The sequence below is a fragment of the Cinclus cinclus genome, chromosome 28 (assembly GCF_963662255.1).
Source record: "Cinclus cinclus chromosome 28, bCinCin1.1, whole genome shotgun sequence".
NCBI lineage: Eukaryota > Metazoa > Chordata > Aves > Passeriformes > Cinclidae > Cinclus > Cinclus cinclus.
Genome location: NC_085073.1, coordinates 5,835,387 through 5,855,383, shown reverse-complemented (window position 1 = coordinate 5,855,383; position 19,997 = coordinate 5,835,387). Strand labels below are relative to the sequence as shown.

General features: G+C 56.5%; 3 protein-coding genes across 3 annotated transcripts; 1 reads left to right on the top strand and 2 right to left on the bottom strand.

Annotated features, from left to right (window-relative positions):
* The first annotated feature begins 2,507 nt into the window (after window positions 1-2,507).
* Window positions 2,508-4,135, top strand: RAB3A (RAB3A, member RAS oncogene family). Its single transcript, XM_062509939.1, has 4 exons — window positions 2,508-2,738; window positions 3,254-3,372; window positions 3,459-3,583; window positions 3,945-4,135. The coding sequence occupies exons 1-4, from the start codon at window positions 2,511-2,513 to the stop codon at window positions 4,133-4,135; spliced, it is 663 nt and encodes a 220-aa protein (XP_062365923.1). The 5' UTR covers window positions 2,508-2,510.
* Window positions 4,136-5,067: 932 nt separating this feature from the next.
* Window positions 5,068-8,947, bottom strand: MPV17L2 (MPV17 mitochondrial inner membrane protein like 2). The gene is made up of 6 exons (XM_062509975.1): window positions 8,890-8,947; window positions 8,461-8,618; window positions 7,797-7,967; window positions 7,120-7,196; window positions 6,911-7,039; window positions 5,068-6,834 (listed from the first exon to the last, which is right to left on the bottom strand). The coding sequence occupies exons 2-6, from the start codon at window positions 8,615-8,617 to the stop codon at window positions 6,796-6,798; spliced, it is 573 nt and encodes a 190-aa protein (XP_062365959.1). The 5' UTR covers window position 8,618; window positions 8,890-8,947; the 3' UTR covers window positions 5,068-6,795.
* Window positions 8,948-9,244: 297 nt separating this feature from the next.
* On the bottom strand, window positions 9,245-15,378 carry DUS3L (dihydrouridine synthase 3 like). Its single transcript, XM_062509979.1, has 14 exons — window positions 15,335-15,378; window positions 14,604-14,895; window positions 13,538-14,173; window positions 13,121-13,162; window positions 12,873-13,025; window positions 12,665-12,781; window positions 12,287-12,352; window positions 12,105-12,215; window positions 11,347-11,443; window positions 10,854-10,929; window positions 10,377-10,565; window positions 10,163-10,291; window positions 9,701-9,887; window positions 9,245-9,581 (listed from the first exon to the last, which is right to left on the bottom strand). The coding sequence occupies exons 1-13, from the start codon at window positions 15,376-15,378 to the stop codon at window positions 9,815-9,817; spliced, it is 2,025 nt and encodes a 674-aa protein (XP_062365963.1). The 3' UTR covers window positions 9,245-9,581; window positions 9,701-9,814.
* Window positions 15,379-19,997: the final 4,619 nt, after the last annotated feature.

Genomic DNA, 19,997 nt, shown 5'->3' with positions numbered 1-19,997 from the left:
GTTGCTTGGTGGCTCTGTGCCATCCCTGGTGGGTGCTGGGTGTCCCCATCACTCCAGAAAGGGACTGGGTGAGACTCTGTGCTTTCAAAATCCTCCAGTCCAGATCCAGGCCAGACTCTGCCGGGCTGGAGCAGGGCAGGAGCTGGTGGAAAAAACCTCTTTTCCCCTGTTTCTGGCTGAGGGGCTGCAGCACGAGGAGGGTGCTGGGGCTGTTGAGCGCTGAGGAAGGTGATGGAAAATGCCCACAGCAGCCAGGTCCATCTGTGAGCCTGGATCCATCCCTAATTCTAGATCCATCCCCAATTCTGGATCCATCCTACAGCTGGTTCTATCCCTAAGCTTGGATCCATCCCCAGTTCTAGATCCATCCCTAATTCCAGATCCATCCCTAATTCTGGATCCATCCTAAAACTGGTTCCATCCCTAATACTGGATCCATCCCTGACTCCATGTCCATCCCCATGGCTGTGCCCATCCTTGCCTCCTGGTCATCCATCCCATGCTGGACTGTCCGTGCCGGTCACCGCACTGTCACTGGGGGCTGTGCTCAACATCCCCAGTGCCCACCCAGTGCCCACCATGTCCGGCTCGCTCCTGCTGGGCTGTGGGTTTGGGATGAGCCTGGGGCAGGAGCACAGAGCTGCACCGGGACACAGGGCAGAGAGCCCCCCTGCACGGGCAGGGTAGGACAGGGCCCGGGAGGCTCCCGAGGCCTCGGGCAGGGCAGGGCAGGCCCGGGCAGGGCAGGGCGGTGCCGCTGCCCTGAGGCCGCCATATGCTGCCGGCCCTAATCCTCGCTGGAGCCTCAGGGCGAGGGAGGACATGGCCGCCCACCTGCGCACCAGCCCCGCCTCAGCGCCAGCCGCCCTGTCACGGGAAGGATCAGGCTGCCCGCGGCTGCAAGCCTGGGGAAGGCGTCACGATAGCGCGCCATGTCGCGACAGGGAGGCTGTCAAACCTCCCCCCCCCCCCGCCCCCTTTTGAGCGGGAATGGTTCTCCCTGCACCCCCGCTGGCGCAGGGGGTGGTTCATCCCGCGCCCCGCGGAGCGCGGCCGGACCGCACCATTGCGCGTTGCCGGAGGAGGGGGCGGTGGCCACCACCGCGCCGGGAGGGGGGGGTGTCCTCCCCCCTATTCCACCCCCTGTCCATCAGGGCGCGCCGCCGAACCAATCAGCGCCGCCCTCAGGGGCGCGGCCGTGACGTACCAGCTCATTTGCATATCTAGTCACGCCCCTCAGCCGACGTCACCCGGGCTCCGCATCTGCTGCAGTCGCTGCGGGGAGGAGGTGGCGGCGCGAGCGCGGCAGAGGTGAGACCCCCCCCCCCCCCCCCCCATCGGGACCCCCACCGGGACCCCCTTACAGCGACAGCCCCGCAGGAACCCCCCCCGAGACCCCTCTGTGACCCCCCCAGTACGGGGAGGGGTGGCTGCAGAGGAGGAGGCGGGAGGCGAAAGGGGGAGGATGATGATGATGATGATGATGATGATGATGATGATGGATGCGGTGCGGGGCGGGGGGGTTCCACAGGGCCTGGGGGGGATCTCGGTGCGGCGGCGACCGAGTGGGTGCAGCGGGGTCGGGCCTGCGGGGAGGAACGGGGGGTGACCCCCTCCCCATCAGCCCTGTGCGCACCCCCCATCAGCACCCAGACGCCCCCCATCAGCACCCTGACCCCCCCCATCAGCACCCAGACGCCCCCCATCAGCACCCTGACCCCCTCCTCGCAGCACTATGTACCCCCCCACCCCACAATCAGCACCCTGTGCACCCCCACATCAACATCCTTAACCCCTTCCTTGCAACACTGCACCCCCTCCCCCCGAAACATCAGCACCCTGCACCCCCTCCCTGCAGTGCCCTACACAACCCCTTATCAACCCCGGGGATTCACCAGCACCCCAAAATGCCCATCAGCACCCAGCACCCCCTCCCTGCAGCTCCCTGCATCCCCTCTGCTCAGCATCCCTGTTCTCCAGCCCTCTGCTCCACCCTCCAGCCTGGGCGAGCATCTACCTCTGTGCCCCCCCTGCCTGGCATCACCCTCCCCACGGTGCCCTGTGCCACCCCATGGCACCCTGTGCCACCCCGGCACCGCGCTGGCCATGGCGTGTGGTGGCACCGCCACCGGTGCCATTTTGTCACCGGGAAGATGCGGGAGAGGCTGCGGCGCCACGGCAGATCCTGGGAGCCACGGCAATTCCTGGCAGCCGTGGCAAATCCTGAGAGCCACAGCAAGCCCTGGCAGCCACGGCAAATCTCTGGGGCTGTGGCAAACCCCAGGGGCCACGTGCCCCACATTTGCTGTGGACACACTGCAGGGGGTGACTGGAGGTGGCCTCTCCGAGCCCTTCAGGGCTGAGTGACCCATTGATGGCCGCACCATCACTCATCCTGAACCAAAATATTCCTGATCCGTGCCGGTGGTGCTGGGAAATGGCTCCAAACCGGGGCCTGGCACTGCTGAGGCTGCGGCCGTCGCCGTCACGGCCTCTCCCCCTCCTTGCAGATGGCGTCCGCTACCGACTCCCGCTATGGGCAGAAGGAATCCTCGGACCAGAACTTTGATTACATGTTCAAGATCCTGATCATCGGCAACAGCAGCGTGGGGAAAACCTCCTTCCTGTTCCGGTACGCCGACGACTCCTTCACTCCCGCCTTCGTCAGCACCGTCGGCATCGACTTCAAGGTCAAGACCATCTACCGGAACGACAAACGCATCAAACTGCAGATCTGGGTGAGGAGAGAGACCCTCGGGGTGACCCCAGACCCCTGTGCTGGGGTAGGGTGATGGGGAGAGGGTGATGGTCGGGGTGGGGTGATGGATTGTTGGTGTGGAGTGTGATGGTCACTCTGGGGTGATGGTTGCTGTGGAGTAATGGTAGGTTGGGTGATGGTGGGTGTGGGGTGATGGTCAGTGAGGGATGATGGTCAGTGAGGGGATGATGGATTGTTGGTCTGGGGGGTGATGGTCAGTGAGGGGTGATGGTCAGTGAGGGGATGATGGATTGTTGGTCTGGGGGGTGATGGTCACTCTGGGGTGATGGTCAGTGAGGGGATGATGGATTGTTGGTCTGGGGGGTGATGGTCACTCTGGGGTGATGGTTGCTGTGGGGTAACACTTGCTTGGATGATGATCAATTTGGAACTGCCCCACCAGGGCAATGCCAGGGACCTAGTGGCTTTGGGAGGGTGTCACTGCATCCCTGGGGGGGATGAGGTGGCATTCTGCTGTTCCCTGTCCCTGCCCAGGACACGGCCGGGCAGGAGCGGTACCGCACCATCACCACGGCCTACTACCGTGGGGCCATGGGCTTCATCCTCATGTACGACATCACCAACGAGGAGTCCTTCAACGCCGTGCAGGACTGGTGAGTGCCACGGGGGGCTCTGGGCACCCCAGGCTTCCCCAGCCACCCCCTCCCCACACCTCTGATCCCTTTCTTCCTTCTCTAAGGTCCACCCAGATCAAGACCTACTCTTGGGACAACGCCCAGGTGCTGCTGGTGGGGAACAAGTGTGACATGGAGGATGAGCGCGTGGTCTCCTCGGAGAAGGGTCGCCAGCTCGCCGAGCACCTGGGTGAGTTGGGGAGGGGGGACACCCTGCCACGGCTGCCAGCCCACAATTAATTTAATTAAGGACTTAATTCCCTCCGTGTAATCGCTCCGCTCCGATGTCGGCGGTGACTTGGCACCCAGCAAAAAACCACAGAGTCCTTACACACCTTAAACTCTCTGAGAGATGCTGGGGGGAGGAGTTGGGGGGATCTTTGGGTGGGAAAAACAGGAATTTGTGGGTAGTGGGGGCGGGTTGCAAACTCTTTAAATATTGAATGAGAGGAGGAGCAGCTGCGCGAGGCCGGAGCTTTGACGTGTGTGCATGTCCCTCTGTCCATCTGTCCATCTGTCCCCTCCCTCTCCACGTTGTCCCCTCACCTCAGGCTTTGAGTTTTTCGAGGCCAGCGCCAAGGACAACATCAACGTGAAGCAGACCTTCGAGAGGCTGGTGGACATCATCTGTGAGAAGATGTCGGAGTCTCTGGACACGGCTGACCCCGCGGTCACCGGGGCCAAGCAGGGCCCCCAGCTCACGGACCAGCAGGCCCCCCCCCACCAGGACTGTGCCTGCTAGGGGCCAACCCCCCCAATTCCCCCCCCCAAAAAAACCGGTCAGTGCACCCCAACCCCCCTCCCCCCCACTCCAAATTCCTCCTCTTGGGGGTCCCGTGGGGGCTTTTGCTGCTGATACCTCCGAAAGGGCTGCGGCCCCTCTAGGAGCCCCCCTTCCCAATTCATTAGGCTATGCCTCCCCCCCCCCCCACTTAATTTATTTTTAAGCCTGGGCTGGTAGAAAAATTCCCCTCCATTCTGCTTTTAATCACTGTCAAGAAATCATCACCCCCAGCCCCATCTCCCCTGGTGATTCCCTCTGTCCTGGCACCTGGAGACCCCCCTGCTCTGGGACACCCTGTCCTGGAGACCCCCCTGTCCTGGAGACCCCCCTGCTCTGGGATCCCCTGTTCTGGTACCTGGAGACCCCCTTGCTCTGGGACCCCCTGTCCTGGTACCTGGAGACCCCCTTGCTCTGGGACACCCTGTCCTGGAGACCCCCCTGTCCTGGAGACCCCCCTGCTCTGGGACCCCCTGTCCTGGAGACCCCCCTGCTCTGGGATCCCCTGTCCTGGGATCTTCTGTCCTGGAGACCCCCCCTGCTCTGGGATCCCCTGTCCTGGCACCCCCTGTCCTTTTTCCTGTTCTGGGACCCCCCATCCTGGTACCCCCTACCCCGGAGACCCCCCCTGCTGTGGAACCCCCTGTCCTGGGGATCCCCCAATCCTGGGACCCCCTTCCCAGTGTGTGGGTGCTGTGACAGGACCCCCCCAATTCCCCCCACCCCACCCCACATACCCCTCTCTTTACCCCAAGAGCTCCTGGTGTGGAGGGGGCTCTTTGTGCCCGGCTTTCCTGCCCCTCCAGCTGGATGGATATTTCCTGACTCTTGTTTATTTGTATAAATAGATGCTAATTTATGCTCCTGCCGTCTTCCTCCTTGTACATACAGAAATTCCTTGTAAATAGGTGTAGGAAGTGACGCTGTGCGCGTGACCTGCTGTGCTGTGGCCGTGGTGGTGCATTTATATATATATACATACATATATATATATTCTGATTTTTTTCTTTTTTTTTTTTTTTTTTCTCTGTGTGGTAACCTTGCTTGTGAATATCACTTAAAAAAAAAAAAAAAACCCAAAAACACAAAAAAACCCCACACCCTCCCAACCAACCAACAACAAAACTCTTATTATTTAAATAAGATTTAAAAAGAAAAACTAATTCAATCCATCAGCCGAGGCCGAGCCAACTGGAGTGAATCTGCCCTGGGTTGGGCTCGTGGGGGGCGAGCAGGGCTGGGACTGTGGCTGGTTTGCTCCAGGGATTTGGGATCTCGTGTTCCTGTAGTTCTGTGCTTCTGTGGAGACTGTGAATAAGTGGATATTCCCGTAGCCATGACAGAGCTGCCCTTTATTTATTTTTCCTGGAGCGCTGTGTTTTTATTTTACAGATTTCCCTCTATTTCCCACCCAATGTGATTCCGCCTCCTTCCCTCCCCTTTCCCCCCCCCTTCCCCCCTTTTTTTGTGAAGTTTACTTATGGAAGAGTTACACTGTACTGTACAAATGTCAAAAGTGTCAAAAAGAGTACAATTTCCTAAAAATCACTGTATTAAAAGAAATGTTGTGAAGAAATAAACTGATGCTGATCAGAAGTTCCTCGGGGTCCCTGAGTTGCCAGAGAGGAGCAAAATTAATCTGTTTTTTTTTAAATTATCATCCCCCCCAAATAGCTCCTGCTGCTGTTGAGGGAGTGTGTGACAGCAGGGACCAGCACAGGGCATTAAGGCACAGCTTTAAAAATCAGGGGGAAAAAAAATCCCATCCAGGCACTTTTCATTGACACTGCAAATAATTAAATTCTTGGGTTGTGCAGGGAGCATCCAGCTTGCCCAAGGCTGGGAGCAGAGGGATATGATGGCCCAAACTCTGCCAAAATCTGGCTCCAAACCCTCCCCCTCCGCCTCCTGAGCGCCGCAGAGCCGATGGGTGCAATCACATCCCTATTTATAGAGGATCCAGGTGGCTGCAGCCCCCGCCCGGAGCCGGGGGGGGGGGAGAAATGGGAGCTGAGGCAGCAAGGGCGGGGGGTGAAGTGAATTTATCCTTGAGCTGGAAGAGAAAAAAGCAGGAGGGGAAGGAGAGAGGAGCTGCAGGGAGAGCAGAGGGGCAGCTGGAGTGAATCACAGAGTTTGGGTTGGAATGATCTTAAATTCCATCCCTTCCATGGCAGGGACACCTTCCATGATCCCAGGGTGTTCCAGCCTGGCTTTGGACACTGCCAGGGATCCAGGGCCTCCCCACCCTTGCAGGGAAGAATTCCTTCCCAATATCTACTTAGTGGGGTTCCAGGTGGCTGAAAGGTGCTGGAGGAGCAGCATGGGGCTGGTTTGTTCTGGAGAGGGAACAAATCCAGCCAGGACCCTTCCCAGGGGCTGCAGCAGCTCCTCCTCACCCCGGCTCCATGGACAAATCCCAGAAGAAATCACTTGACATGTTATCCTGCAACAAGAGATTGTTACAACCCCAACCCATGGCTGTAATTAGCAGATGAGTTAATCAGCAGCAGGCACGTGGTGGGGCTGGCTCTGGCCATCCACTCCCTCAACTGGGGTGATCCACAATGCCCAGAAATCCATTTGGTGCAGGCAGGAACCTCTGGAGTGGCCTCGTCCCTTCTCTACGCCCCAGCGCTGCGCTGGCTCTGCCGCAGAGGCTCCTGGAATAAAAACCAGGAACACCGGGATGAGCGGGGCATTCCCGGGGCCGGGAAAGGGCTGAGGGGTGGGGCTCACCCGGTGTTTGAGGTAGGACAGGTACGTGTCCCAGCCCAGAGTCACCACGTTGACATAAACCACGCGGTACGTGGGTGGTACAAAGAGGAAATTCAGGATCTGCGCCGCCGGCCACACGCACCAGTCAGCCTGGAAAGGAGCAGGGAGCAGCTGGGTGCTTCCCACCGGATCCCAGCGGGGGAAACGGGAGAGACTGGGCTGGGGGGTACCTTGTAGAATTCCCAAAATTTCTCCTTCAGTTCGTCCCAGCTCTCCTGGAAAGATTTGCCCTCCAAGGTGCCGATGCCTGCGGGGATAGGTGGGGTCAGTGGGGATTGGGAGCGCTGGTTCCATGCTGGGAATTGGGGGGGGAATTGCTGGGAAATGCCCCAAACCCCTCCCAGTGTGGGAGGGGATGGCAGCGCCGGCACCATCCAGAGAGAAGGAGTTCCAGGAAATGGAAAGGAAAAGTGAAAGGGAAGGCACTGATCTGTCTGGGGCCGGAGGGAACAGCTGGAGCTATGTCAGGGATTTGGGATGGAGATCAGGGAAAGGTTCAGGGATTTGGGATGGAGATGAGGAAAAGGGTCAGGGATTTGGGATGGAGATGAGGGAAATGTTCAAGGGGTTGGGATGGAGATCAGGAAAAGGGTCAGGGATTTGGGATGGAGATAAGGGAAAGGGTCAGGGATTTGGGATGGATTTCAAAGAAAGGCTCAGGGGGTTGGGATGGAGACCAGGGAAAAGTTCTCCCCCCAGAGGGTGCTGGGCACTGAACTCCCAGGGAATAAGCACAGCCCCAAGGCTGCCAGAACTCCAGGAGCTCCCAGGGATCCCCAGGGTGGGATTTTGGGGTGCCTGTGCAGGAGCAGGGGTTGGATCAGTGATCCCTGAGGGCCCCACATACCCAGGAAGAACCAGGCTCCCATGCTGGGTGATGCCACCATCTGGTCAATCAGGACTTTCTTCAGGACCATCCTGAGGCTCCGCACGCCCCGGGCTGGGAAAGCTGAGTCCAGCCAGAGGTACCAGTAATGCATCAGCGGTCCCAGGCTGCAGCCCACCACAAACATCCGGCCTGGAAACAACACCCTGGCTCAGGATGAGGGGTCTACATGGAGAGGGCAGGGTTAGGGGTCATTTCAGGAAGGAATTCTTCCCTGTGAAGATGGGGAGAAGCTGGGATGGAATTCCCAGAGCAGCTGTGGCTGCCCCTGGATCCCTGGAAGAGTCCAACGTTGGAGAAGGGAAGCTCCAGAGAAACCTTGGAGCTGTTTCCAGAGCCCAAAAGGGCTCCAGGAGAGCTGGAGAGGATTTGGGACAAGGGATGGAGGAACAGGACACAGGGAATGGATTTGGAATGGGAATTCCAGTACACAGGGAATGGCTTCATATTGGGAAGGAATTCCTGGCTAGGATGGAATTCCCAGAGCAGCTGTGGCTGCCCCTGGATCCTTGGCAGTGCCCAAGGCCAGACTGGACACTGGGGCTTGGAGCAGCGTGGGATGGTGGAAGGTCTCCAGCTACCCCTGCCCTGTGGCAATGGGATTTGAACACATCCCAGTGCTCACCAGTACGTCCCAGCTGGAGCTGGCTCTCGGGGTGCTTGCGGCGGTGCCATTCCTGCTGCAGGCAGTCCCCGGCTGCCAGGAGCCCCCCGCAGCTCAGGGTGTTGGTCAGGAGCAGCAGCCGCCCCGTGAACAGAGACTTCCAGGAGCGCAGGAGCATCCTACGGGCACAGCCGCCGGCACCCTGTGCTCCCAGTTCTCCCAGTTCTCCTGCACCCCCCCGTTATCTCAGTTATTCCAGTTCCCCGTTATTCCCTCTGCGTGTCCCAGCTGTCCCAGTTACCCCTTCCCAGTCCCCCCACTGCTCCTGCTGTGCGCCCCACAGCTCCCCCTCCACCCCCTGCCACCGCCCCAGTGCCTCCCAGTATCCCCCATCCCGACCCACCGGGTACCCCCCGCTCATCCCCGTTATCTCGGTACCCCTCCACTTACCCCGCTGGGTCCCCAGCGCCCCTTCCTGGACACCACCCCGACTCCCGGTGCCTCCAGTTCCTCCCAGTCCCTCCAGTTCCCCTCGTGCTCTCCCCCCCCCCCCCTTTCGCCACTACCGGGCGTTACCGCCGCCCGCACCCGGAACGGGCGAGTGCCACGTGACAGCAACGACTTCCGCTTCCTGACTCCGCCATGACAGCTACCGCGGCACAGGAGGCCGCCATGACAGCTACCGCGGCACAGGAGGCCGCCATGACAGCTACCGCGGCACAGGAGGCCGCCATGACAACTACCGAGGCACAGGAGGCCGCCATGACAGCTACTGAGGCAGCACCTCCAGGGGCTCGTGGTGGGGCGAGATGGGGATGGTCCAGGGGATTCCCGTGGTGCCCCAGCCCTGCCCTGTCCCTGACACCTTAGTTTTGAGGAGCTATTGTTGCCTGGGGATATCCTTGTAGGGGTGGCCATGATGGATGTCAGCAGTGCTGGGATCACCGCTCTCCCCACTCTGCTGGTGGCTCTGGGGTCCCCCAGGTGTTGGGATGCTGCTGAGACCCTCCAGGCTGTCTCCAGAGCCTTCAGAATTCTTTGAGAAGCTTCTTTTCGGAGCTTGAACATCAACTCCGTGTCACCTTGGTTGCGGGAGATGTTGCTGCTCCTCATCCTGGGAATTTGTCACTCCCAAGGACATCCTGGTGGGAACTTTCTCAGCGACATGGGGCAGCTGGGACAGCTCTGGCTGTGAGCTCCCCTCACTAATGGGTGTTTGCCTGCCAGGATTGATGTGCGGCAGGAAGGCAAAGAAACTCACCAGCTTCTAGAAATATCAGCTTTATTCCAGCTGCCAGCACAGCCGAGGAGCCCTGCTCCTCCTCCCAGCACATCCAAACGCCTCCTGATGCTGCAGGACAGGGCCTGGCCAGCCCTATCTGTAGGAATTGGCCTTGTGCTTTGGCAGGAAGGTGAAGCTGGGTGGAACTGGGCCCAGGAGCAGCTCACTGGGAGAAATAATCAATATTATAGAATTAACTCAGAGACCATAAAATTAATCCAGTGTCACCCCTGCCATGTGCAGGGACACCTCCCACTATCCCAGGCTGCTCCAAGCCCTGTCCAGCCTGACCTTGGACACTGGCAGGGAAAAAAGACAACAACAAAACCAAACCCAAGGAGGGGTCAGCGTTCAGTCCTCAGCTGCCACGCTACTCTGTCTCTACAGGGGCTCTGCCACATCCCTTTGTAGCAATTTAAATGAGATTTGATGCTTCATTACCTTATTTTGATCCAATCATCCACGTTTTGGCTGGCCATGAGGGTCTCCAGGTAGTCCCTCCCCAGGTAATAGGGTGGCCGCTCATTGATTCTCTGAGGTAGATGTTCCAATAATCCAACTGGAATGTACCTGGAATAAAATGAAATGCAACAGCAGCGAGTGCTAGGGATTCATTAATTATTATTTAGAGATCCTGCTGGCAAGGCAGCATTACCTGCACAGGAAGGAGAGCCATTCCAGCAGGAATTTCCTGGTTTTCTCCACTCCCTGAGTGTCTGACCCCCAGTGCTCGAGGCCATAGTTGGTGAAGTCCTTGAGGATGTCAAATCTCTCGCTGGAGGAGATATCCCAGTGTCTCTGCTCCTTGATTTCCGTGAAAAGCCAGGGTTTGATGAGTGCCCCTCTGCAGCCAAAAAAGAAAAGGGATTGTTATTCCCATCACTGATGCTCCTGAAGATTTGAGACACTTTCCAGCACTGATCTCCCAGCCAATTCTGCTTTAAATCTCCTTTTCCATTCCAACAAGAAGTTCCAACTGATACAAATTTATTTTACTAATTTTCAGAGTGGTTTCACTGAGAGGAAATTCCATGCTTTGGGTTTGTTTAGGGATTTTTTTAATCCCATTTTCTTTTTTTTCTTCTTCTTGAACCACCAGAGCTCAGGAGTGAAGGGAAACACAGACACTTGCCTTGCAATCATGATTCCAGAAACTCCCATCTGCATGGCTCGATTTGCATCTTCATAGGACAAAATATCCCCGTTTCCTGCCCGGAAAGGAAGGAGAAGCCAGAGGTCAAAGTGATCTGTGAGGACAAGTCAAAGTGAGCTAATCCAGGCATGGGATAAAATTCAAAATGGACACAATGTCCAAGAGCCAGATGGTCCAAAGAGGCTCCTGGTTTGGATTCCCAGGGATGTTTCTGATGGATGTTCCCTTACAAGGAAAAAAGGAGCCTTCTCCTCTCTTCTCCTTCACTCTCAGCTCATTTCCCTGAAGGTTTAAGGATTTTGTGCCACAGGGGCAAGAAAACACCTTTAAAACCCAAGTGATTTGTTTCCCTTCCCTCTGGCACATCAGCAGCACCAGGGATGCTTCAACCTTTTCCCCATCCTAAGCATCCTTGGGAACATTTTTTCCCCCATTTTGAAGGAATTTGAAATGAAACGAGTGCCCCACGTACCAAAGAGAGGCATGGGGCTGGCGATGCGGGCGCACTCGGAGATGTATTCCCAGTCTGCACTCCGGGTGTACCTCTGCTCCCGGGACCTCCCGTGCAGCTGTGGAGACATCCAGGGACACCTCGCTGGGCAGGCAGAGAGGGACAGGGGGCAGTGACACCAGGATGGGGAAGGGAGCTTTGGGAGTGGCCTTGGGATCGACCTCGGGATCTGCAGGTGCTGACAGAGCAGGGTAAGGGATCCTTTGGGATCTACTTCTGGATCTACCTCTGGATTTAGAGCCAGGGGTGCTGACAGTGGGCTGAGCAGAGCTGAAGGACTGGAGGCTTTTGAGGTGATGTTTGGGTATTTGTGAGCCAGAACAAGAAGTGGCTCTCCCCAGGGAATGCACTGTGGATCAGAACTAAACCCCACACAAAGAGCTGATCCCCCATTCCAGGAGCCATCTGTGGCTACCCCATCCCTGGAAAGGTCCAAGGCCAATTTCAACAGGGCTTGGAGCACCCTGGGATAGTGGAAAGTGTCCCTGCCCATGGCAGGGGTAGGATGGGATCAGCTTTAATGTCCCTTCCCAAACCATTCTGGGATTCCATGATGATGGACCCAAGGCTCAGGAGCAGGTAGGAAAACACCCTCTACACCCGAATTTTCATCTTTATTTATTTTAGCAGAAGACACTAAAAGGCAGGGGAAGGTCACCCCCATCTGATCTCCAGGCAGAATCCCCCCAGCCACCAACCCCACACATCTGTCCCCATACCGTGACCATGGACGCTCCCCACTCCCGGATCCTGGGGATGATTTTGTGAGCCACGTTAACCTTTTCCTGCACCCCAGTCCGGATCTTCACTGTCAGCGGGACATCCAGCACCTGCAGAAGTGGGAAGATGAGGCCAGGCTGGACTGAGGTCCATCAGCTCAGCCCCAGGTGCTCCAACTCACCGAGTTCATCCCGCGGACAATCTGCTCGAATTTGTTGGAGCGAGTCATCAGAGCACAGCCTCCTCCCTGAGGGACACAACATGGCACACTCAGTTTCCTCACATAGCAGACAGTCCTTGGAGATGCTCAGGTAAGGCTTGGAGCATCTCAAAGTTTTGGACAAAGTGGATCATTCAACCAAAAAAAAACTCCAGAGTGCTTTTCCCTCCCAAATTCTGCCAGCCTGTTCTTGAGCAGCTTATTGCCCTTCTCATTGATACCTACTGCCCATAAACGAACCGGGAGCTCTGGATCACACTGGAGAGAGCAATCAGGCAGCAGGGGATTAGGGAGAAGACAAGGATTCATGGAAGGAAAATGCATCACAGAACTTCTCACCTTCTTGTAGACCAAGTCAATGGGACACCCGACGTTGATGTCAACAAAATCCACGTTGATTGTCCTATTCAGGAGCTCTGCACACTTGGTCATGGTGTCTGGAAAGGCTCCTTCCAGCTGCCAAATGGAAACAGCTTCTCTGAGTTCCAGAGACAGCTTTTCCCCTGGGAAGTGAGTTATTGGTGGTTTATGGGGTGATGACACTCACCTGCACCCCGAAGATGTCCTCGGTGTGGTGGCGTTTGAGCAGAGCCCACTCGGAGGACTGGCCCTGGAGCAGGTTGGTGCACACAGCCATCTCCCCACAGGTGACATCTGCTCCAAAACGTTTGCAGATCCGTCGGAAAGGGAGGTTTCCACACTGCCAGGCACAGCAGGGAAGGGGATTGTCAGATCTGCTCTGTTCCAGCTGTGCCCGCAGTGAACTTTGGCACGAGGATGGAGTTATCAACCTACCGTGGTCAGTGGAGCCAGGTACAGCTTGCCTTGGATTTCCAGCTGGAAAACAGGGATGGAGGCTCAGGTTAGCAGAGTTGCAACGGTTTTTATGGAATCACTGAATTGTTTGGCTTGGGAAGGACCTTAAGGATCATCCAATTCCATGCCCTGGCCATGGGCAGTGACACTTTCCACCATCCCAGGATGCTTCAAGCCCTGCCCAGCCTGGCCTTGAATACTTCCAAGAATGAGGCAGCCACAGGTTTTCTGGGAATTCCATCCCAGCCCCTCGCCACCCTCCCAGGAAGGAATTCCTTCCATATGTAAGCAATATTCTGCTTGTGCCTCCCCCAGCTAAAGGTTCTCCAAGGGATTTCTCCTCCATTTTTCCATGCACAATCTCCACCATGGGATCAGGACACAAGGGACTCTCACCTTCTTCTTCTCACATGGCCGCAGCTTTGTCACATCTTCATCTGTTAGTGGGCCCAGGGTTGGGATGGAGGGAGCACTCTCAGCCCCTTGGGGGCTCTGCATGGCCTCAGGTTTGGGGTCACCCTCAGCCTCTTGGGGGCTCTGCAGGGCCTCTGGTTTGTGATCAACCTCAGCCCCTTGGGAGCTCTGCAGGGCCTCAGGTTTGGGAAGTTCTTCCTGCTCCTGCAGCTCAGGGCTGTCTCCCAGGCCCTCCTGGGGCGCAGTGCAGTTGGAGACCTCTGTGGAACTCCCCTTGGCTTTGCCTCCCTTCATACACCGGAGCCCACGGAGAAATTCCTCGGCCTTGTGGAAAGTGAACTTCCTCTTGCGCAGCTGCTGCTGGAGCTCCTTGGAGAGGCTGTTCCTCACCAGCAGCTTCCCTTCCCACTGCTGGGCCAGGGCGGCGTTCACCAGGTTCTGATGGCCATCACCAAGGTGGGCTTGGCCAAAACGACAGGTGACACCGTAGGGACAGCGGCCAAAGGTGTCGAAGAGGACACAGCGCTGGCCCAGGTCCGCCGGCTTCGCCGCCAGGTACTCGGACACGTCATGGAGGAAGCGACAGCGCGGCCCAAAGTGGCACTGCGCTCCACAGCCCTGGGGACAACACGGAGCAGGGGGAGCTGGGGATGGAGCAGCAGAGCTCAGAGCTGCTCTGAGCACCTGAGATCCCCAGGTGAGGGTGGGAATGCTCCCAGGGATGTGCTGCATGAGATGGACACACTTCAGGGAAGGGGATGGTTCACTTGTGACGCTCAGCTCATCCCACGTCACCCTCTCCCAGCTGGTTTTTATGGAATTCCAGACTGGTTTGGGTTGGAAAGGACCACAAATCCCATCCAGTCCCACCTGAAGGGACACCTTCCACTGTCCTAAGGTGCTCCAAGCCTGGCCTTGGACCCTTCCAGGGACCAGGAGCACCCAGAGCTGCTCTGGACATCCTGTGCCAGGGCTTCCTCACCCTCCCAGGGATAAATTCCTTCCCAACATGCCACGTAACCCAGCCAGAGCAGGGCCTGTGTCACACCTGTGTCACCGAGGGGCACAGCCTGCTCTGCTCGTAGCAGTTGGGTTTCATGCACGGGCGGCTCTTGTTCTGCCCCCGGGCTCTCTTCTTCTCCGGCCGTTCCTTCTCTTCCTCTCCAGCATTCCCTTGGCTTTCCCCATCCTGACAGAGCTCCTCTGCCTTCACCCTTTTGGCTGGTGGTTCGCTCTGGGTGCTGCTGACATGCTCTTCTTCCTTCTTCTCCCCCTCTTCCTTCTCCTCCTCGCCCCCTGCCTGCAGGTAGGCATGGAACTGCTCCTTGGAGGTGAGGAACCTGCGGGGCAAGGGGGTGTCCGTGGAAAAGGGGGTCAGGAGGAGGGGAGGTGTTATGGATCAGGAAAAGGGGATGAAGAGGAGGCGTTATGGGGGACAGGCCATGGACTGGGGGGTTGGAGAGGTCGGGAATGTACTGGGAGGATTATGGAAAGACCAGGAACGTACTGGGGGATTAGGGAGGAGTTGGGAATGTAATGGGAGGGGGATATGGAGAGATGGGGAACGTACCGGGGGGTTTATGAAGGGAGCGGGCAGGTACTGGGGGGATCACGGAGGGGTCGGTAATGTACCGGAGGGGTTATGAAGGGACCGGGCACATACCGGAAAAGGTTATGAAGGGACCGAGCCCGTTCTGGGGAAGGTTAAAGAGGGGTCGAGCACGTCCGGGGGCGTTCAGGACGGGCCGGGCAGTGCCAAGGCCGCGATCCCGCACTCACCGGGCTCGAACCGGCGCCACGCCGGGCGCCGCCACCGCTGCCATGCTGCCGCGCGCGGGGATGACGTCAGCGGCGGTGCAGAGCCACGTGACCGGGCGCGCGCATCACGTCGCTATATAAAGGCCCGGCCGAGGCGCGATCCCCTCACAGAGGCGGGAGCCACGGCCGTGTGTGTGGTGTTATGTATGGGCTCGTTCACTCTCCGAGGCCGGTTCCGGAGCTGCCCACAGCCCCTCGTGGGTGTTAGGCTTGCCAAAGCAGGGAAAGAAGTCTTTTGTGCTGCTCTTGTGGCAGGGAGGGGTGTCATCCCTTGTGGCAGCTCCTTAAGGCTTCTCTTTGGGGACACCTGAGGGGGGGGGTCACAGCTGCTGCCCCAGGCCTGGTCCCTGAGGGTGGGCATGGCTGGAAGGACAGGGGAGGACCCCTGACATCACTGAGTTCTGCTTAGGACTGAACTATGCCAACCAGATGCACAAAGTGCCACTTTGTCTTTCCTTCAACAGTTCCCTGTTTTTGGGGCTGTCTGCCTCTGCCGCCTCCTCATGTTATCAGGGGAGAGGACGGAGCTCTACAGAGATCTGGGATACTTGATAACGTTTTTTGTTTGTTTTTTTTTTGTATTTTTAGGGTTATTTTTAAGCAGTAAATGCAAGGACTGGCTGTGCAGTGCTGAAGGGATGAACCAGCTCTTGCTCATGAGCTACCTGGATTGTTCAGGCTGCCCTTGCCTTTTGTCTGTGGGTGGAAGTTTGGGCTGAAAACCAAATAAACACGTCAAGCGTGGTGTGTTTGACCTTTTCTCCCTCCCCTGTAGCTGCCATGAGTTCCCTGTGCTTGTGCCAGTCTTTACACCCTCTCCTGATCCACATCCCCTCTGTGATCCTCCGAGCCTGACGTGTGTGAGCAGGAAAGATGCTGTAGTGAGGGGGCTGATGTCTCATGGGTGACGTATTTGGAGCCCTCCTGGATGATGTTTCCTTTCCAGCTCCATCATCTCCACAGCCCCGTTTAACTCACACTTGGCCTGGGGTGCTGAGAGGGTGAGAAAAGGCTATGAAATCCAAGTGCAGCAAGATCTGGGGTCCATCTTTCCCATCCCACGCTCTGCACTGAGTCCAAGGAGCTTTTTTAGCTGGGTTAAAACCATCCGTGAGGCTGGACATGGGGTCAGCTCTGTTCTGTGGAGGTAGTGACGAGGTGACAGCTTAACTCGTGGGTTTTGTCCTAATTTAGGAGCTGCTGGAACCTCTGGAAGAGTGACCGCTCTTGGTGTTGGGGCATTATCATGGTGCTGACATTGTGGGCACTGCAGAATTGTGTGTGCACGTGGGGTGGAGGTAGAAGTGCACGTGGGGCTTGAATTCTGGTGATTTCCCGTTTTAGCTCAGTTCTTTCCAGGTGCTTCATCAGAAACAGCTTTTGGAAGGAGCTGGGAGCCCAGTGAGTGCTCCTGCTGCTGCCAAGGATGAGCAGGTTGCACCATGGGGCCAGGCTGCTGTGGGAAGAGCTTTGGGCTGATTGAGTGTTAATTAGTCCTGGAGTGAAATATGGGGAATGCAAAATACTATTTTAAGCTTCAGCTTGGCGGAGGGAAGGAGGGAAGGAAGGAAGGAGGGAAGGGAAGGAGGGAAGGGAGGGAGGAAGGGAGGGAGGAAGGGAGGAAGGGAGGAAGGAAATGAGGCTCTGGGGATTAATGAAGTGATTTCACTGCTGTTTTGGTAGGGCAATAAGCCCGAAGTCAGAGCGCTTTGGGTTGGCTGCACCCGGCTGAAGTCAGGCTTTAGCATCTAATCCCTGCTCAGGGCTCTGGCTCGGCAGCTTTACGAGGCTGAGCCTTGGATGAGCTTCCCAACAAAGCCTTTCCCAGGCTGGACAGGGTTTGGAGCAACCTGGTCTAGTGGAAGATATCCTTGGCCATTCGGGGGTGGGAATGGGTGAGCTTTGAGGTCTCTTCCAACCCAAACCATTCCATGACTCTGCTAGGTTTGGAGAGGTGCTGGCTCTGTTCTCCTTCATCTTTTCACCCCTTCAGATCATGCTGAGGTTGGAAGAGGAGCCAGGGGAACGAGGAGCTGGATAAATGTAGGGTGAATACAGAGCTTGGAAGGCCAGAGCTGTCATTCCCACATCCTCCAGCAGCACTAAAGCAGCTCCAGAGAAAACCAATACCCACGAACTTGCTGGGAAAGGCCAAGGCAGGAAAAAGGGAAAGGTTGATTAACAGGAAAGTGGGATATAGATACAGGGAGAGCTAAGTCAGGAAAAGTTCAGCTCCTTCAAGATCCAAGTTAAACACATATTAATGAACCTGCCCCTTCCACAGGCTCCCACACAAAAGTCGGATGTGTCAAACCCCAGGGTCTGGCTACCACACCAGGAATTAGCCAAAAAATGAGGCTCTGTAGCAGCCCCAAGAGCAGCTGCCACGGGGAGAGAAATTCGGGCTGGTGACACTGTTTTGGAGCTGTGCTGAATGTTGTGACAACCTCTGCTGGTTTCTGGTGCCAGGGGGCTGGATGTCCCAGGTGTGGGGTTGGATGTGTGGGAAGGTGGCTGGAGCTTGGAGGGAACCTCCGGGTCCTGTCTTCTGCTCAAACCAAATCCATTCCTCATGTGTTGTCTCCCCTTTTATCCGGTCTCGTTTCAGCAGCACAGCTTCCAGCCTTCTGCAAAGGAGACTATTCCCATCGCTCATAAATCTCCTATCAGGAAGCTGTTTCCAAGATTAAAGCTTTAAACGTTTCCCCTCTCTGGTTTCACATCCCAGCTCCCAATTCCCACCCTGCTGGAATCACCAGCTCCATTCCCTCCATCTGGACATGCTGGGGTCTCTGTGCCTCACACCAAGCTCTATCTGCTCCAAGGAAACCTGTGCTGGGACAATTTGGAATTGGGGTGTGTACCTCCAAAGCTTGGAAACGACCACTCCAGGCTTTGTGTCATGGAGTTTGGAAAGCTCTTCCTGCTGCAGGTCCCTCCTGGCTGGTTTCAGAGCTGACTTAGCATTTGGAGGAGCTAAAGGTCATTATCTGGGCAAGGCCCGTGGATTTGGGATGAGCTCTCAGTGGGGCTGGAGCTTGGGGCCTGTTGTGGGTATTGGATCACTGGCAGTGCTCATTGCTGGAGCTGGGATAATTATCCGTGCTGACGAGACCTTGGGTTGGCAGGGAAAGAGAGAAAGGCACGGGACAGGGAAAAGCAGGGGACAGGGAAAGACAGGGAAAAGCAGGGAACAGCAGGGAACAGGGAAAAGCAGGGAGCTGGGAAAGGCAGGGAACAGGGAAAGGCACAGGACATCTGGACTCACGTGGGAGTGCTGGGAACGCTGTGGGATCCTGGGACTCTTGGCTGTGACACTCAGCCCTGGACTGGGAAAGCTTGGAGGAGACCCCAGGCCTTTTCATCAGACCCTAAAATTAGAGGCAACCCAAGGCCTCAGTCCTAGAAGAGGCGGATTCCTTGGCAGAGGCTGCTGTGCTGATGGAAGAGGCAGGATGTGGCTTTTCCCAGTGCCCTGGGCATGGGAGCAAGGGGAAAGTCCCAATTCTCCGTTCTGGTGGCTCTGGGGGGCATCTCTCACCAGCCTTTGTCCTTCTCAGCCTTCATCACTCTCAACCCTGCTGTTCCCAGGGCTGTTTTGGGGCAGTTCCATGGGAGGCTCCCAAAAGGAACCTTCTCTTCTGGCCTCTGCTGTCACCTGAGGTCACCCTGGCCCCTTTCTGTGCAGGTTGCCTAATCCCTCGTGGCTCAGCCTGTTGGGAATTAGGGGAGTTGAGGATCTGGACAGGAAAGGTGCTTGCCTTCAACCCTTTATCTGGCTTCTTCTAATGCCCTGTGTGCCACCAGATAAAATCCTGCGTGCATTTTTAATTTTTTATTTTTACGCGAGAAAGCAACACTGAAATTTCCTCCTGACATTTAACTCACTCAGTCAGTGACAAACCGAATAAACATTCCTGTTTTGCTGGGACAAAGGCTCCAAGATCCTGCTGGGACTAAAATGTTTCATCATTTCCGAAGTAAAATGTTTCAGTTAAAAAAAAAAAAAGAATAAGAACAACAACTAAAAATCGACACGTTTCAATGTTTTTCTAATTATTTTCTCCACTTTGGCTGGAGCTATTTGTCAAATCTGGCCTGGCTTCTCAAGTAGCTTTGGAACCTTCCAAAACTGCTGTTTTGGGCACTTTTCCTATTATTGATGAATAAATTTGATCCCTGCCCTGCATTCCTCTTCATTCCAGGTGTTTTCTGGGGTGTCTTACAGGTGATGGAGCCTTGGTGCCACCCTTGTGATGCCATGGGCAGGGACACCTTCCACCATCCCAGGTGGCTCCAGCCTGGCTTTGGACACTTGCAGGGATCCAGGGGCAGCCACAGCTGCTCTGGGAATTCCATCCCAGCCCCTCCCCAGACTCCCATGGAGGAATTCCTTCCCAATATCCCATCTAACCCTGCCCTCTGGTAGTGGGAAGCCATTGCCTGTGTCCTGTCCCTCCATACCTTATCCAAAGTCTCTCTCTGCATTTCTTGTGGCTCCTTCAGGCACTGGAAAGTCACAATTAGGTGACCCTGGAGCTTTTCCAGGCTGGACAATCCCAATTTTCCTAGCCTTTCTTCCCAGCATAGCTGCTCCATCCCTCTGATCATCCTGGTGTCTCCT